Here is an 18332-nt window from a genome sequence, read left to right as displayed (position 1 = left end):
CTTCTGGGGATGTTTGGATGTACAGGGAGATGAGGTGAGATGAAATGGTTGAGATTATCTAGCACTCAATCAATCAATCAATGTTTGATAGGGTAGAAGCTCTTTCTGAGCCTCTCAGTGCTGGCCTGGTGTATCCGCTAATTTCTTCCCGACTTAAACAGGGAAAAAAGGCTATTACCCGGGTGTTTTGAATCTTGAATGATTCTCCTAGCCTTTTTCTTGCAGTGTCTGGTGTAAAAGTCCTTTAGGCGGGGAAGAGCAACGCCTATTAGGGGTGTGAATCTTCACTGGTCTCACCATTCGATTACGATTATCCTGTCAACGATGCATAAGGATGTGTCACCTCCTTACTATTATTATATAGTGCTACACATGGATTTCATCAACAAATCAAGCAGTGACTATCACCTCTTTAGCCTTGCAGATGTTGTCCTGGCACCCAGCGGGTTAGGTCCTCTACTTCCTTCAGGTAGGCCTTGTAATTGTTATCGGTGATCAGGCCATCCGCCAGCAAACTTCATGATGGAGTTGGAGTCGAAAGTGGCTACACAATCATGTGTAAACAGGGAGTGCAAAATGCGGCTGAAAACGCAGCCCTGTGGTACAGTCACACTCCTCGGCTGCAGTTGTTTGAAGTTAAGTCACAGGTCTCACTTTACTCACCTTCATATCTTTTTTTATTTGTCAACTTTCATACTTAACACCTGATGTGAGAAACTTGCTTTCAGGCTCTGTCTCATGCTCCCCTGCCACCTGAACAAATGTCAGGCCAATTAAAAAGAAGCTACAAAGGCCACTCTATGATGGAAATGACTGGCTATCTATTTCTATACCCATATCAGCCCTCCATGATTTTTTTTTTTAACATGTTGAAGTATGAATGTAAAAAGACAGAAAAAAATGCAACATGTGATATGAATGTCTAAGCTGCAAACTTTAAGCCACAAAAATGGCCATGATGGCGCTGAAGAGTATCCCTGCCAAGAAGAAATATTTTGGTACATTTAATGTGAGAAGGGGTGTGAAGACGAGGAATTTGGCTTTGGAAAAGTTGATAATTTCACAGTTGAATTCATTCTTTGTTGGCATTCTTTTCCTGTCAAATTGAGGGGAGGCATGGGCTAATGTGTCATGCTGCCAGCAAGAAATAAAAAGGATTTGGACAAGTACACTCTGAAAAATACAAATTATAAGCAGAAGACAAGCGTTGTAAAGCGGTAAGGTTAAAAAAAAAAGGGGGGGAAAAAAGGAAACGATACTGTTGTGTTTGTCATGTGAAAATAAAAATATTGTAATTGAATTGTTGGTCTTTGGGCTTGTGTTATGATATTGTGGTGCTGAACAGACCTCTCATGAAGTGCACTTTTCACACATCTTTTTATTTGCTGAAATAGTCTGTCGCTGAAATGGTTTTCATTACTGAATTCTTGTTGAGGATATGAAGGGCCAAAGTTATCTAATCTCTCTCTGTCTGCCTCTCTGTGGGTGTCTCTTTATCTTGCTCCATCACTCACCATGACTAGTTATTTCACTCTCTGTGAGTGACTCTCTTTCTTCTCTCTGCTTTGAGTGCTGTACTTGTGACTTCATCTCATAGTGGCTACCATTATGTTGTTGATAAGGCCTTTTATGAAGTCTCGTAATCAAGATATAACAAACGCTAGCTAATGGATCCATGTTGACTACTGTGTACAAAGCTACTTTCCAGGGTTTGGCCTGGCATGGCTTTGCAGGCCACAGTACACATATGCACGGGTTCATACATTGCCAAACACACTCACACAGACAGTCACACACCTGAGCCACTTACCCAGCCAGTGTTCACCGGTGATCTTGCCAAATCCCTCACGATAGGACTCCCAGGCTCTGAAGAAGTTTACTGAGCCATCCTCCCTGCGCTGGATCACCTACACAACCAAGACAGCAAGACAAGAGGTCAAGGGTCATATGAGATTCATCATAAAGGTTCCATCTTCCTCTGTGATAAGTAATTCAAAGTCCCACTGTTGGTCACTAAGCTCATCTAGAACTAAACTAGTAATTTAACTCATACATGCTTGCTCTTTCACTAATGAATAATGCAAATGCTCTTCCTTCTATAAAAGGCAATTTGTCTGAAGCTAATAAAAGAATCCATTAAATCCAATTGAAATCCCAGTAAAGAAAGGATATTCATAAAACAATAATCCTAAATACACGGAGAGAGAATTTTCTCTTTTTCTTCTGTACCGTGAATCATAAAGTTCTATGTAGCAATAATGTGTGGAGAAATTGTGTGGTAGTTTTTTTTTTTTTTTTTTTATAGCAACCATGAGAGAGAAACAAAGGTAATATTAGCAAATAGCAGACATTTAGCAATTAAGCTCAGCTGTGTGTGTGTGCTCATGTGTGATGGTGCAGTATCTGTATCACCCAAAAACATTAAAAGTGCTGACATTTCAAGTGCCAGGTTGAAGATTAAGGGAAATTGGAAATGTGCTCCTGAAAAGGAAATACATGCAGATGGAAAATAGCCTAGGACTTGCTGTTGGAAGGCTGTGTTAATGTTGAAATGACAAAGGAATTTCCCTGAGACAGTTTATGTTCAGTGTGACTAATCCCCTAACATACCATAAGGTACCAGATGGCACTAACAACCATATTTGCTTTTAACATCAGCGTACACAAAGAACACAATCCTGCAGAGCAATGGCAAAATTTTTATCCTCATCATTTTCATCCTCATAATTGTCTTCACTGTGATCATCTTAATCATCATTACCGGATCGTCATCATCACTTATCAACACCATCTAAGGATTGTAGGGATTTTCCTTCGCATCCTCAAAGAAGCTAGTTTGCTCCGAGCTCTCGGAATGCCTCCAACATAAATCTAAAGATTGATCTAACTTAAATTCGGTTTTGTATGTGTCAAGCCCCTCCTGTAGGACATTTTACAAAGTAAAAATCAACACGCTGATGGAAAAACCAGGAAATGGTGACACAGTTAATAATCTCAACCCAATTTGGCATTGCTGTACTGCAATTTCTTGTCCTTTATATATCAAGATGAAAATCTTTCACACAAATAATAATAATGATAATATTTTTATTTGATATAGCACCTTTTACAGACAGAGTCACAAAGTGCTTCACACAACAAACAGAGAAGGCTAAATGGTTGCCAAAACAGCTGGGTAATGCAGTTTCTAGCAAACATTACTCAAACAGGATTAAATGTGCTTTTGGGGCGACTGTGGCTCAGGTGGTAGAGCGGTCGCCTACCAATCGGAAGGTTGGTGGTTCGATCACTGGTCCTGCAGTCCTATGTCGAAGTGTCCTTGGGCAAGACACTGAACCCCGAATTTCTCCCGATGCTGTGCCATCGGAGGGTAAATGTGTGTGAATGTTTATCTGATGAGCAAGTGGCACCTTGTAAGGCAGCCTCGGCCACAGTGTATGAATGTGTGTGAATGGTTCCTGTACTCTGTAAAAGCGCTATGAGTAATCGTTAATACTAGAAAAGCGCTATATAAATACAATCCATTTACATATGTTTGAAACTATTTTCAGCTGTGAATTAATATGCATTTGGTGCACTAGTTTGTTTTGTTTTGCTTCAATCCCGTACACTTAGTCCTGCTGCCGTAAATATTCACTAAAGTGGCCTTGTCCGTGGTAATGACGGAACATGCCAGCCGGTTTAACGTTGTGGCTCAGTGATGTGTTATGGACGACAAGGTGGCCAATGGCACAAAGGGATGACATATATATCCCTACACAGCATTGGTTACAGAGGCAATACTTGATTGATTTGAAAAAGTTGATTTTAGTGCAACTGAAACATACAATTGTTTTGTCCGTTTCTGAACCCTCCATTAGGGCTGGGCGATATGGTTGAAAACTGTATCACAATATAAGTTTTTCATATCGGTCGATATCGATAATTATTGATATTTTTTATGACCTATTTAAAATAAGGACCAGGAGAAAAATATTAAATTTAAACATTTTTATTTTATTTTAATTCTGCTCTGATTATAATCCCCTCCGTTATAAAAGCAGAAATGTCAACACAACCATGGAAAACACTCAAATAATTAAATTGTAAACAGGTCTAAAATCACAATGAACACTTAATTATCTCTTAACATTAAGGTGCAAAATTAAAGAATAAGTAAGAAATGCTTAATAAAGTGTCATAAAATAGTGCAAAATGTTAGCTAAATATAAGAAACCTGAGAAGGAACTATTTTCTGCAGGTTTAGTGCTAGGTTGGTAACCTGGCTTCTGGACAGTGCTCAGCATGTCTGCCTCCGTTATTTCTTTGTAGCGTTTAGTAAGGCGCTGATGCGGAGTACCTCTCCATGGTGGTCTGCTGCTTGTGCCGAGTTGCAGCTGCAGATGTTGTTGGACGTTGATGGCGAATACGGCTGTGCTCCAAAGTGTGAGCGCGGCTAAAGTGGTAAAACAAGTTTGTGGTCGTACCAGTGTTGGTGGGGACGACGGTCTGACGACATTGGTCTGACTACGGTCAGACTTATAAAATCCCCAAAACTGCCATACTGACTTTTTCCTGTTTTATCAAGGATTTCCTCGCTCGCTGCGGCACTCACTTTCCACTCCATGCCGGTTCTGTTATTGAAGAACACGAGACAGCGATGTGGCGCAACCAAACATGATACTGTTACATGATTGGCTGTTAGAGTGTGTAGGATTCTCGTAGGGTACAGATTTGATCATTGGCAAATTATCAAAGATGTTTTATCAATATTAATAAAGTTATGAATATGGTTATTAATAACTTTATCAAATCGACAAACAATCAAAAACGGGGCACCACCCTGCAAGTCAGGGACCAATAATCAAACTGTGGAACAGTCTCATTTCTGTGAATATCCTTTAAAAGGAAATAAAGGAAGGGGTGAATCCAAGCAACGGACCTGATTGACCAGCAATTATTACAACAAGTACACAAATAATCACAAGCAACTGCTAATTAAGCATAATAAGATTTATTAACGTCACAATTATCGGTGGCTAATCAATAATCCTTCACTAATAAACTCATATACCTTTTTACAATATCACAACCAAAAACAAAGCAGCATGTGTCATGGACACGTCTGTGGGTGTGGGTGTGTGTGTGTGTGAGAGAGGAGGGGCATGTCGACATGTATTTCTAACACAAAACAACTCCAAAAATGGCTACTCCTGTGAGCTGCACAAAACTATTTGGCCTCAAGAGGGCGGTAGTGGTGCTGCGTGCACGAGGAGGGGCTGAAGAAGCCGGGGGTTGCTAGGCAACGCGCACGCTTAGTCGGTATGGTAGCTAGTTCCTGTGTTAGCTCTGTCCGAACGTAAGCAGATTCCACGTGTGAAGCTAGCCTGCAGCGTTAGCTCGGGAGCTACGCGGCTAGCCTGTGGGGGTGTGTGTGTGTGTGTGTTAGAGAGAGAAGAAAGAGAAGAAGAATAAAGAAAAAAAAAGGGCACTCTGATCTTTAGTTATCGATAATGACCCAGTTCCCCTCAGCCACTCAGGTCTGGGCTAACGTGTGGTTTAGGACAGACTGAGACTTCGTTTTGCTGAGGAGAACGTCACTATAACTAATTCAGTGACTAACAGCTGATTTTCGCGATTCTATCGCAGACAGTAACTAAACTGCTGAAAGGAGTGATTTAAGCAGGTAGCGATTACGGTTATACCCAGCTACTTAACACCACATAAATCAACGAGTATAGTGATCAATTTATACATTCACAGCACAGATTAATAATCACATATGGACCAGTACATGATTAAATCAGATCACATTAATGGCAACAATGGTAGCGAACCCTTTGCTCATTAATAACAAAACGCACTAGTTCTAATATCTGCCCAGAACTGTGTAAGCCTCTTACTGTGTGCGTTGTTTGTCAGTTAAAACTCTTGCCAAAGTTTAACGATCCGTTTCGTCCCGAAGCAGAGGGGACAAGACGTAATCCAGGTCGACCAAACAAGAAACAGGACGCCGTCCTTTTCTTGAATCCAGGCTGATTAAACCCGCTGCAGATGAGGGAATACTTCGGCCAGTATTTCCTCGGATCCCCTTTATATCAGACCGATATAAAGTTGTCCCAGCTCAAATCTCGACCAGCGAGGTGATGCTGGCTAACTAATCCGGACCAGTGCCTCCTTTCAGCAACCGGGGGTTACCGTGAAAAGCAAAGAAACACAAACGCGGACAGCTTTTATCCTTCCTCCGCCTCCTAGTGGCGGGGTGGTGCATTCAAGGACCCGACAACCAATGGGAAAACTGCAACCTGGTCACAGGTGTGAAGCAGTTCTTTGTCTCACCACCAGTCTGCCTTGCCGTCCTCGTGTTTGAATGCACTTTCTCCATCTTGTGAAGTGGCGGCTTGTAGGAGTTTGGTGAAACTGGCTTTGGGATTCACATGTAGGCCAAGATCCTTTGTCTTGCCTCCCCTGTGTCTCACCAGTCAACTCAATCTGAGCCAAATCACTGTTTAACCAGCTTCTTGGTCCCCAACAAGTGTCACTCCCCACGTTGCTAGGTTGCCAGAGAGTGAGGGCCTTTGTTCATGCAACCAAACTTAATTCACAACCCCTGGTTTCTTCTGATGAAGAAAAACAAGTTATCGAACGTTTTATCGACCGCATTTTCTATTGATATTGATTATGTGTCTATCGCAATACATATCGTTATCGTTTTATCGCCCAGCCCTACCCTCCATGCATATACTGTAACCCTATGACATTTCTATTGCAGTGAGGCCCAGAGGTCATAGTTTGCATAGTGCCGCATTAAGCTGTCAGCTAAACATAAAGAGACAAAGGGATTTGTATCAGCTGTTGCATAAGACTTGCTAAGAGTCTTTGCCCCAGTCACGGTGCATTAGACCATCAGACAAGTCTCCCAGTTACCTGTATCAATGTCAGTGATTATACTTCTTAATTTCCTTAAGCTGGCATGGAAATCTCAAAGGTTCTACAGAATTTGACTTCTGACAGTATATTAAATCTGAAACTGAGGTCAAAGGAAGGTGTGACTGACTGTTATTGACATTAATAATAATTTACTGTAGTCCTGTGTTACTCATGTACCAATGATTTTATATAACAAACTCTATCCCCTGACTAATAGGAAACCACTTTGTGGTTTCAGATTTGACACAGTAATATCTATGTTTTTCTGTATCTATCTAGATAGGTATATCTTATTGATGCAGATTTCAATATTAATGTATGGTATAGAGTGTATATGAATAATGTTAGCAATCATTCATACGCAGGGCTGGAGGGTAGCTCATTTTCATACTCCAAGTGTAATGCTGCAGAATAATGCACATATGGAGTTGTGTTAACTGAACATTCAGTTAATTAAACAATATTAATGTTGTATACTCATATTGTAATGTATGTGTCAAAGTGTTATTATAATTAACGCATGGCCTCAAGTGTACTATGGGATTCCAGGGATATGCTAGACTTCCATATTGTTAATTTGCTTGAAAATACACATAAATAATAAACAATACAACGTTTTACAGTAATTTCCCACTACAGCACACTGATGAAAACATAGTATGTCATCTCAGTTCAGAGGCAACACCATCAGAAAGACACAGCTTTAATATTTGGAAGAGGAAACATCTTTACTTTTTGGTTGATACGTTTAATTCCTCTCGGTTTCCAGTATTTTCACTGATGCCTGAGTCAGTTTACATTTTCATCCCACAGTTGATAGACTAGCTTATAATGTTTGACTCTCTGGGGCCAATAACTGGTTAATAAGGCTATTACTGCAATGATGTCCTGATTAGACTAATCAAAAGACCTTGGGAAAAAAAGGCTGTGGCATTTGACAGCGCAAACAATGCACCGTCATCATGTACTAATATGTCAGCAGGGCATTCAAGGACTGCAAGGGAGCTGGCCCTTGTTGTGTTTTCTACTGATTGCCTGGGTTAACTGGTGGGATTTATGTCAAACTCTCTGGTAAAAGGCAAGGCACTGCAGTGAAGCATGACCGTCTTGAATGTAGAGGCCCACTGCTGGTTGAAAAATTGACAACATTCATGTCCCTAAATTCTCTTTTAAATAATGCCCTTCCAGCCTCCTTATCTTACTCCTTCCGCTTAGCCCTCCTGGTCCCTTACATTCAAATTAGCTGAAATAGAGAACACTGCAAACTGATAACGCTATGTTAAAAATGAAGTAGAGGTTTCCTTTTTATTCTTCACTAATTGTTTTTCTCTCCCTCTCCTGGCACTCACTGTATTAGCAGGCAGTTTAGGAGGCAAGCAAATTGCAAAAAGTGCCCTCGCAACTCAATTAATCACAAGAAACTTCTTTTATCTTTTTTTCCCCAAACATTTACACCAAAAAAAAAAGTCAAACTGATGTGCCAGACTACAGCCAGTCTCTATGAAAAGATTTTAGTCAATGATAACTCAAGCCCTTAATGTCTATTCAAATCGTCTGTGGCCTTTCAGAACAATGCATCGCTCACATTATCACAGCTCCAAAAAAAGTCAAATAAAAAAATCAAAGCCTGTCTAGCATACCGTATAGCCAACTGACATATGACAAAGATATGCGCTAGACTGGAGATAAGTACCACAATTAGGAGACAATCCCTTTATGTTAAATTTAGCTATAGTCTTCAATTTGGTAGCTGCTGGTATTAAAGGTCAACAGACATCCTTTGAAGCTGGCTTTTGTTCCCTAGCGTTGCTCTGATTGAATACCTGAGACACCAAAGTACCAGCGGTACCTGCTGCTATGTATCACTGCAGCAGTGAGAAATTGACCAGTGGTCACATGAAGCGGTACTCTACAGCAGCAGGTTAACTAGCACACAGTTCAGTTCAGATTAGGGTGAACACTCTTGTCTTTCTGGCCCTGCCTCCTTCAATGTCTAGCATCCTTGTAAGACTGGATAACTCCTCTGAGGTTTAATTACATGTTGACCCTGGATGTCATTATCTGTGTGTGTGTGTTCGCTGGAGACATGGAGCTCACAGAGACTCAAATCATTTTCTTTCACATGTTTCAAAAGGGAAAAGGCAGCCTTCAAAATTGGAAGGTGGAGGGTGCTTGGAGGGATATTATACCTGTGATGCATACAAGTGTGCCTGTGCATTGTTTGTAGGGTTGCATGATTCAGAAAATGTCAAGATTCAATATCAATTTTTAGGCTCAAGATTTGATTTAGTTTATTATAGAACCCCCATTAGCTGTGGCCTTAAGCACATCTATTCTTCCTCGGGTCCATGATGTATGTGTGTCAATGTAGGCATCCACATGTGTAGTTGTAGTGATGCTGAATGTGTTTGTATGGAAAATTAAAAAGGTCACATTTACTTGAATTTCTGTATGTGAGCTTTTAAACCTGTTTAATGCATTTGTGTTTTACATGTTAAGCACATGCACAGTTGCTTTTGTTTGTGTGTGTTTCGGTCTGTAATTGCGTGTCTGCACTGTACATGCAGGGTTTTATAAGTGTGTGGGTGCTAATATTAATGTTGATGTTTGTGTGCACCATGAAAATGTTCTGTTGCTTCTGGCTGATAACACTGATAACATGCGAGTAAAGAACATGGGGAAAAAAAGGCAGCCCAGAGGCACATAAGCAGACAGTACAATCTGCTCTGACTCTTATGGTTGCTCATAAAGAACTTGCTCCCTAACACTGGGCAACACAGTGGCAATAAGAAAAAGGGCAAAGTGATTTTAAAAGCCTGTTAGCACCACAGAACAGCTTTTCAGTTTCACCTTAAAAAACAAAAGTCAGTGCCCCATTTCAGAGTGTATCCGTCTATAAATGTGCATGAGTGCACTTTTACAGTTGCACATGTTTATACTGTGGCTCAAATGCTTGTGTTTTATAGAGCCTTGGCTACTATTGTCACTTCAGCACCCCACACACAGACACAAACACAGTTTCCCCTGGGATGCAGCTTAACGTCCCAACTGACAAATCTTTACACACAATCTGTTTCTGTCAAGGTCAGTGGCTGACAATTGTTCTATTTGGGTGTTGGGTAGGTTATGTTCTAGCCATACACATACTGAGAACTGCACTTGAGACACAGCAGCCATTTTATGAAAGAGTTGAGCAAGGTCTCCGTGTTACACAACATAAAGTACAGAACCATCCAAATCTGACGTCCAAAATCAATAGTGACTGCAGGCTGTGTTTAGTATGCCGGTAGGAAACACAATACTAATAGCTAATGGAACACCAGGCAGTCACACTTATTGGGCTATAAATATCGCAAATGTAAAAAAAAAAAAAAAAAAAAATGCTTCGACTGCATTCCACTGTACAGTTCATGCTAGTAACAAATAAGTCCTTCCAGAAAAAATGCGTTTTTTTATGATTTTTGCGGGCAAAAATCATTGATTATGCCTGTTTTCTTATGCAATTTTATGCGATGAAATTGCGGGAACTTGCAAAAATTGCGGTTTGATGAAAAAGAGAGAAAAAAAAAGTGATTTGATGACATAATTGCGTCACTTCATAACGTTCCCATGGCAACAGGGGAAAATGGCTGCTCTTGTGTGAAGTAAACAACATTTTTCAACTTTCTGCTAATATATATATATATGTGACTTTTTTGCAACGAAAATGCGGGGATTATGAAATCATGCAAGCCCTGCATATTTTGCGTGGAAATCGGCAATTTAGCGGCGAAAATGCGATGTATTTGAAAAAAATGTGGCCCCCACATAAATAACATAATCGCGTTTTTCTGCAGGGACTGACAAATTCACTAGCACAAAGAGGATTTGCTAAACTATGACACTAATCATTTTAAGTAAAGAGCAATGTACAAAACATTCAGGTAACAGCTTCTCATTTTAGCCGTGAAAAAACACCACTTTAACTGGTTAAAATGGTTCAAATTGAATCAGTAAAAATTTACATTTAAGTATTGGATCAGACTTGGTATCGGCATATCCAATATTAAAACTTCATTGCGTAACTTTTTGATATTAATGAACGTCGTTACATTCAAGCAATTGCCAAATGAGTTGCTACAAAGCTAATTAAGACTATCAGCTCCACACATCTCTCTCTGTATTTCTCAGTATGGCTGTGTTCAGAAATTGTTGTCGTCTGGCGACTTTCATGCGCTGAAACTCGAGTGAAGATAATTACCTCTCAATCATGTTTTTTTTTATTCTCCACGATTACGGAAGGCTTGTGTCATGTGGATGCAACAACAGTGGTGTTGTCATTACTAAGAATTCCTCATGGGAGCGACAGAAACTACACACTATATGTATATAGCTTTAAAAAGGACTCCGTTCAGGTTTGAGGACAAAAAACTTGATCTACAATCACCATTTTGAATTAACACCTTTACTGACAGATTTGAAAATCCATTTTGTTGTTTTTATTGCTATTGTATTGCAAAAATATTGTGTGTTTTTACCATCTGTACAGTGAAAGCAAAGGGCGATTCTGGGACTATACTGTTATACTATACTTTCAGCTTCCTCTCATCTTGTAGCTCTGGCATTCTCCATAAGCCTTTTTCCATATTGCAGTGTTTTTACATTATCCTTTTTCCTTGCAGCTCTGAGGTAATTAATTCTTCATTCACACTGTTCTACATGCTAAATAACCCATTTCTCAGAGGCAACCTTTTTTCAGAATTACCTCCACTGTTTCTGCCGCAGCACATATTTAATGTAAAAAAAAAAACACAACAGAAAGAAGACTGTCGATATAAGGAATTTCTTTTAACTGTGGTAGCTCACCATATGGTGGCTGCTGTTTACGAGGTAGTAAAGACATCTGCAGAAGAAGCAGCTGATAAACCAGGAAACTACAAATACTGTATATTCTATAATCTTGCCTCAGTTCATTACCTCTATTTTCTTCTTCCTTTAAAAAAACAGGAGAAGTAGGGGAGAGAGAGGGGATGACATGCAGGAAAGGGCTGCTGCGGTAAGGACTTCGCTACCGGGCACCCCCATTAACTCCATATTCTTTACCCAAACATTTAACCTTATGCACAAATAATACACTGGGTAACATACCAACATTGATTATGCTTTATGAAAATGTTAAAAGGGATGCACCAAATTATCTCCCGTCAGAAATTCTGAAATATAAAACCTGACATATTACTGTATACACCATTCTCTGTCCCCACTGAATCTGAAAGTTGCCAAGTTGAATATAGCTAATGTTGAAAAATCACATAGCCTTTCGCCCCAGCATACTTCCTGCACTGACTTTTTTTTTTTGTATTGATGCACGGTGACATAGTACAGAATAAAGGCAGACAGGCCATACAGATGAAGAAAAGTACCTTTGAGGGGGAGAGGTTTTGTCAGATTTTCTGTGTCAGCAAGGCGCCATAACTAAGTACTGACAGTTAAAAGTCTCATGTACTCTTCCTCCCCAGTCAAGGAAACTCTGTGACAGTTTGTCACACAAGTGAGATCTGTGTTCTAGACATGCAACACCAGTGCAGCTTGTCAAAGAAAAAACATATATATGCAAAAAAAAAAGTTTTGAGTTAAATGATTTCAACCTACAAACAATTAAGTCAAGTAAAATGGCCAAATAGTGTTCAATCTATCCTCAACCATCTCACCCAACACTTGCTAAAGGGCTGTTGCATTGGCATGATCACATTGAGATCCCTGTAATCTCTGCAGTAGATGAAGGCTACTTAACAAGCTGCCTTAAGCTCTTCAGCAGGCTTTCTGTCAACTACTGGGAGCCCACAGTGTGCACAGACGGACACCCTGACTGACAGACCAGAACGCAGGGAAGAATCAACACAAGCACTCTGAAGCTGGGGAAATTTACATTCTGGCATGTGACTGGGTGGAAAATAGGAAATGTGCCAATAGCTTGTTAGCTCCTGGCATGTACACACTGTGCAAACACTATGTTTATATGTTTGGTGCTCTGGCAGCAGATGTCACTTGATACCACTGCTCTATACTGACAAACTGAAGATAATTTGAGTGTGATTAATACGTCAGCCATGAGAGACCGAAATTACAGATAGTGATGGAGAAATAAAGAAAAACATGTGTGTTAAGGTTAATAGAAACAGCTCCAAAAGTTGCCTTGGTTCACAGATATAAAATAAATCAAAACTGACAGGCAGATGAATTGTTAACAATTTGATTACACTGTTAAGAATATTGATGTTATAGTGACAAATTCAACAGTGTCTGATGAAAGCACTCATAAATCCACAGCAGTCTGCAGAATTGCTATCTTCAAAGTGTACTGCAAACATCTGTTGGTGAATGTTTTATAATCCTATCAGAAAGACAGATGTGTTCTGAACACAGCAGCAGCAAACAAAAAGAGAAACACTAACACTCTTTCTCTCTCTCTTTCACTCCCTCACACACATGTAAACACAATTTTTGCATTTACATGTACTTAAGTAAAAAGGTTGTTCCTGGCTTTCAGCAGTAACCTGATTTCCACCATATAAACAACAAACCAGGTTTTTCTTATTGGGTTAAGGGATTAAGAGAAGCTAAATTTACACAGGTAGATTTCTTATCTTTTTTTGTAACTGCCATGGGCATGACAAAGACCCAGTGCTGGGGAAGACTTAGTATCACATCACACTAGTAGCAGTGTAGCAGGACAAAGAGGAAGATGATAACTGATAGGCATAATCAGGGTGCGATTTGCCGGGGGGGATGCGTGGGATTTCCCCCTTTCTGGTCTTCATATCATCCCTGGTGGGGAAAAAATAAAAGTGATCATCTACTTCACCAATAGCCTAGACCATATATTAATTATATACCTAAAATAGAAATATTTTAAACTAAGAAGCGCTTTAAAGTGAACAGTCTATAGTGCCATAGAACGATAAAATCAGAGCATAAAATCAGAGCAGCAGTTGCTGGTTGGATACAGCTGCTACAAAGCTCCGGAACGGCTACAGACACCACCGCCAGATGACGGTCCTTTCAAGGTCCATGGTAGTGGAGGTAAGCCAGAAAAGTTGAGCGTCATGCGGTGATGACTAAACGACTCGTTAAGTTCAGGAAAAAGATCGTGGTTTGGATTAAAACACTCCAGAGGAACGAACGAGCGTTTCCTGGGTCAAAGTATTTTGTTGTCGCTGCAAAGTGAACTCCGCTCTCCAGCTTGAAAGCGCACATTGTTGTGCTTTTTCATTTTGAGATTATTTTCCATTGAATATTTTTAAGTGCATAAGTGTTTTGTCATGCCTGGCCGAGTGGCTCTATATCTATGGTATTGGAAGCGGGATTTCATTCTTGCATGTTTTGTTTTGTTGTGCATGATCAACCCCCCCATCCAGTCGATGTTGAGACATTTCATTCAAAACCACAAAAGTCAACCTCATGGTGGTGCTAGATGAAAAGTCGCCAAAGTCATTGGGATTCAGGTTACTGGGCGCTAAGAATAAATAAAAGACAGAAAGTGTAAATTCAAAACCAAAATATGTCTACATCTGTTCAGAAGTGTGGTAGATTAGAAATCTGAATATTTACGAGTCTAATGTAAAATGGGGTTTAGGTGTAATCTGACTGTTACAGCATATATACTGTATTGTACAACAGTAACAGTGTTTCTTTTGCATAGAAATGTAGAGAATCCGACTGGTAAAGCTTTTACTGGGAAAAATTATAATGAGATATATAGGTACGACAGCAGCGATATTACTGGGAGTCCTTTTTGTGTGCCTGCACATGTAGCAGAAATGAAATATAAAATCAGTGAATGTTCCTGAAGCAGCTTTCACACAGCTGTAGCTTCTCCTCACATAACCTCCGGCTAATGGCACTAATATCCTCAAGGACACGTCTGACACTACCTGTGATAATGCTACTGGTAGACAGCTCATGCTTTCCCTCAGCACCACAATGAACATTATCCTTATGCCAGTTAATGAGGACACAAATAGACATTCGTGTACAGAAATTTAAAAAAAAGTCTTTAAAAAAATGGAATAAACTCACAGCCGGAATCAAGTACACAGAATCAAAACATTATGAAAACAATTATGTTCTCATCAATTGCACTGTGAAGTTTTCAATTTCCCTGCCTTACAAAACATTTACTGATAAAACACAACACACAAAAACATCCATCATGGATTTTTTTTCTTCTTCCCCAAACCAATAAACTAACAGAGATGAAATATTGAAGAGCCTGCGAGCCAGATAGAGATACTGAAAAGCCTACATCGTACACTCTGAAATGCTCAAAAGGCACTCCGAGGCTCTAAAGGAGTGATACAACATGCACACAATCGTACATTCAATCTAAAACTTTTACATTTCAGTTCTTAGCTGAATTGAATATTTGAGAGTGATTGCAGTACTTCTGATAAAAGCACCATTTGATAATGCAGCCCGACTGCACTCTGATATATCTACTCTCGTTCATTATTTATGCCATGGTCATTTTTAGTCCCTTCCTTTTAACAAATAAAATAGTAATAATAGAAGACATTACCCTGAGCCGCGAGGATGTGTTTAAATGGCATTCAAAATCTCCCTTTCCCGAAACCGGTAGACCACATGCCCAAAGGATTACTTTATTGGAGTGAGGGGCTTGTGTGTATACATATTTTAGTGTGTGTGACAGCCTGGGCCTGTAAGCACATACGAACACACATTTACTGTACGTAGACATTAAATTATATAGATGTTTTTTGGTATAGTCCAATATACTCTATTCTGTGTTTGCGTGTGTGTTGTTTGTACGTGTGTTTTGAAAGGGGCCTAGGCTAGTAATGACAGCTTTTTTTCTTTTATTATACCTGTCATCATCCCTCCTTCCTCTGTGGTCAGTCTCCAGGGCGTAAGTTATGGCAGTGGAGAAATACCGACCAATTCCCTCTGACAAACCATCCACATCAACCTGTAGTAATGTCTCTTCTCTTCCTATTAGTTCTTCCAATAGACACTAAAGGACATGGTAGTCTAATGACTTAGACTCTATTAAAGTGAAAAGAATGCCCTCATCCTCTCTCCAGGGTTTCTGCAGGTTTCAACAAGTCAAATTTAAGACTTTTTAAGAACTTTTTAAGACTTTTATGAATGAAATTTAAGATCTATACCACAGCACAAAAGCACAACGAAATGCAGAGTCACAAAAATACTTGCAAAGTAAATAAAATTATTAAAATTGAATAAAAGCGAGATTAAGTAATAACGATTTGTACATAAACAGCTAATTATATTTGGACTAGCGAAAGAAAGAACTACATCACAGAATTAAAAAAAAACATTTCAATGAGCATTAGATGTAGTACTACATGGATGTAGCGAAATTCAAGACCTGTTTGAAATGATTTAAGGCCTAGAACACAATTCTTTTGCGAATTTAAGACTTTTTTAACGCCTCCAATTTTAATTTTGAAACCGGAAACTGTCTCTCACAGAATGCACAGTGAACAGCTGAACTGTGGACAGAAATGGTAATTACACTTGCTTTAAAGACATCAGGTTTTCTGTGACATGCTAAAATGTAGTGGATCACAAGTAGAAAAAGAGTCATGAAGTCAGCAAATGTACTCACTAATGTCAGTTAAGCAGCGTCTGATAGCTGCATATATTATTGTTCACTTCACCCACCACATGTTTACTCAGGATGCCAAGCTATGCCCAAATCTGAATTTCCTGACTCCCACAGCTAATAAAATGACTGTAAGCTTAAACTTAAACTCCATATTTCACTACATGCTATTGCATTTATTGTCTCTGTGTTGATATAATGGCCAACTCTAATAAGGCAAAGCAAAACAGGTGATCAAGCACACTTTATGGGTCTATAATAAACACCTGGCATTTTGTCTAAAGTAGCTATAGCTATCCAAAGACAACCCGAGTTTCTCAGCTAACCTATATAAATATACAGACATTAATATGCGATCTATGAGTTATTATGCCCTAGAGGATGTTCTTCCCTGTGATTTCAGTGATGTCAGCGGCACCTCTTATTCTACATTACCATTATGTCCATACAGCCAAGACAATTTGGGTAGCAGGCTATACTCATTATTGTAGATTTGTCTTTTGTATCCCTCGACTCTACAACATGCAACCATGCATTTTCCTCTTATATTTCTTCCTTGACTCTTTCTTTCTCTCTTTGCAAGAATCTGACAGACATGGTACACTTGGTCATCTTAGTTTTCTGAAGCTGGCGGGAAACCATTATCTTTTATACACAAATATGGCACTGAGTAATTTAGGTAAGGGGTAAAGAAACAACTACTTTATTCAGTGAGTCATACAGGTTTTAAAAGCTAATTTCTCATTCATACAGTTGGAAACTGTACCATTTGTTGGTGGCCGGGTGGGGTTGGTTTGGACTGTTGGCTTGTCCATCATGCAGAGCATTATGGAAAATAGTTTCTTTGATAACCGAAAACTGTTGCCTTTTACAATAACTGATGGCCTCTGATGGATTTGTTGGGACATTTTCATAGAACTAAAGCAAACCTTGTTGGGCATTGTGAAAAATGAACCACAAACCCTGCATGTGCACCCACACATTAACATAACCACACATGTAAAACAAGTCTTTGGAAGGCTCCATTATATTTGGATACTGTATAAAGATCTAGACATGAGAACATTTGAACAAATATCCTCCCAAAGGTAATCCCTGACTGATGCTATGGTTCTGCTGATCATCTAGATCTAGAGGGTATCTTCCTGTCACCCTTACTTAAAACTGCTGCATATCCCAGAGGGCTACCTTTTTTACTGCAAACAGAATAGAACAGAAAGATTTTATTGCAGGCTACATCCTGGCTACATCTAAATTAATGCATTTCAGAGTATAGAGGAAAAGAATAAAATAGCTGTTCCCTTATTCTGTTTTTTATATCTGTATGTTTCACTTTCTCTTTGTCCATATCAGATTCTGATGCTTTCATTGGGCCCTCTCTTCTTTATGTCTTCTAAGTCGGACTCTTTCCTCCCCTCTGTTCCCTCCCTCTTCTGAGTAACCTGCTCATCTCTCAGTCTGTCTGCAGCAGCCTCTGAAACAGTGCAACGGTATGTCAAAGTATGCTAATGAGGTGGTGGCATATGGCTCATTCCTTATTTAAGCTCAGCCGTCAGACAGACAGTAAGCCACTCAACTCACCAAGCATCTTGTCTCACTACACTACCTGCCCCTGTTGGATCACACCATGCCAATCTCTTAATGAGCCTCACAATCAGCTCAACACACAAGGCAGGATCAGTAACTGCGATGTTATCACTTCAATCTGATCAATGTAAATCCTGTTATGGGACAATATGCAAAGAGCTGTTGTTTAACACTTGTACATTGTGTGAAAAGGGAGAGAAGCCGAAAGCATAAT

At 39.6% G+C, this 18332-nt stretch overlaps 1 protein-coding gene across 1 annotated transcript in view; it reads right to left on the bottom strand.

Moving 5' to 3' along the window:
* fibcd1b (fibrinogen C domain containing 1b) overlaps positions 1–18332 on the bottom strand; it is a 160574-nt gene that overhangs the window by 36227 nt on the left and 106015 nt on the right. The window contains exon 6 of the mRNA XM_028602102.1: positions 1811–1907. Coding sequence (XP_028457903.1) covers positions 1811–1907 — 97 coding nt within the window. The remainder of the gene's footprint in view (positions 1–1810; positions 1908–18332) is intronic.

This window comes from Perca flavescens, chromosome 16 (assembly GCF_004354835.1).
Source record: "Perca flavescens isolate YP-PL-M2 chromosome 16, PFLA_1.0, whole genome shotgun sequence".
NCBI classification, from domain to species: Eukaryota; Metazoa; Chordata; class Actinopteri; order Perciformes; family Percidae; genus Perca; species Perca flavescens.
This window is presented reverse-complemented; position numbering and strand designations above follow the sequence as displayed.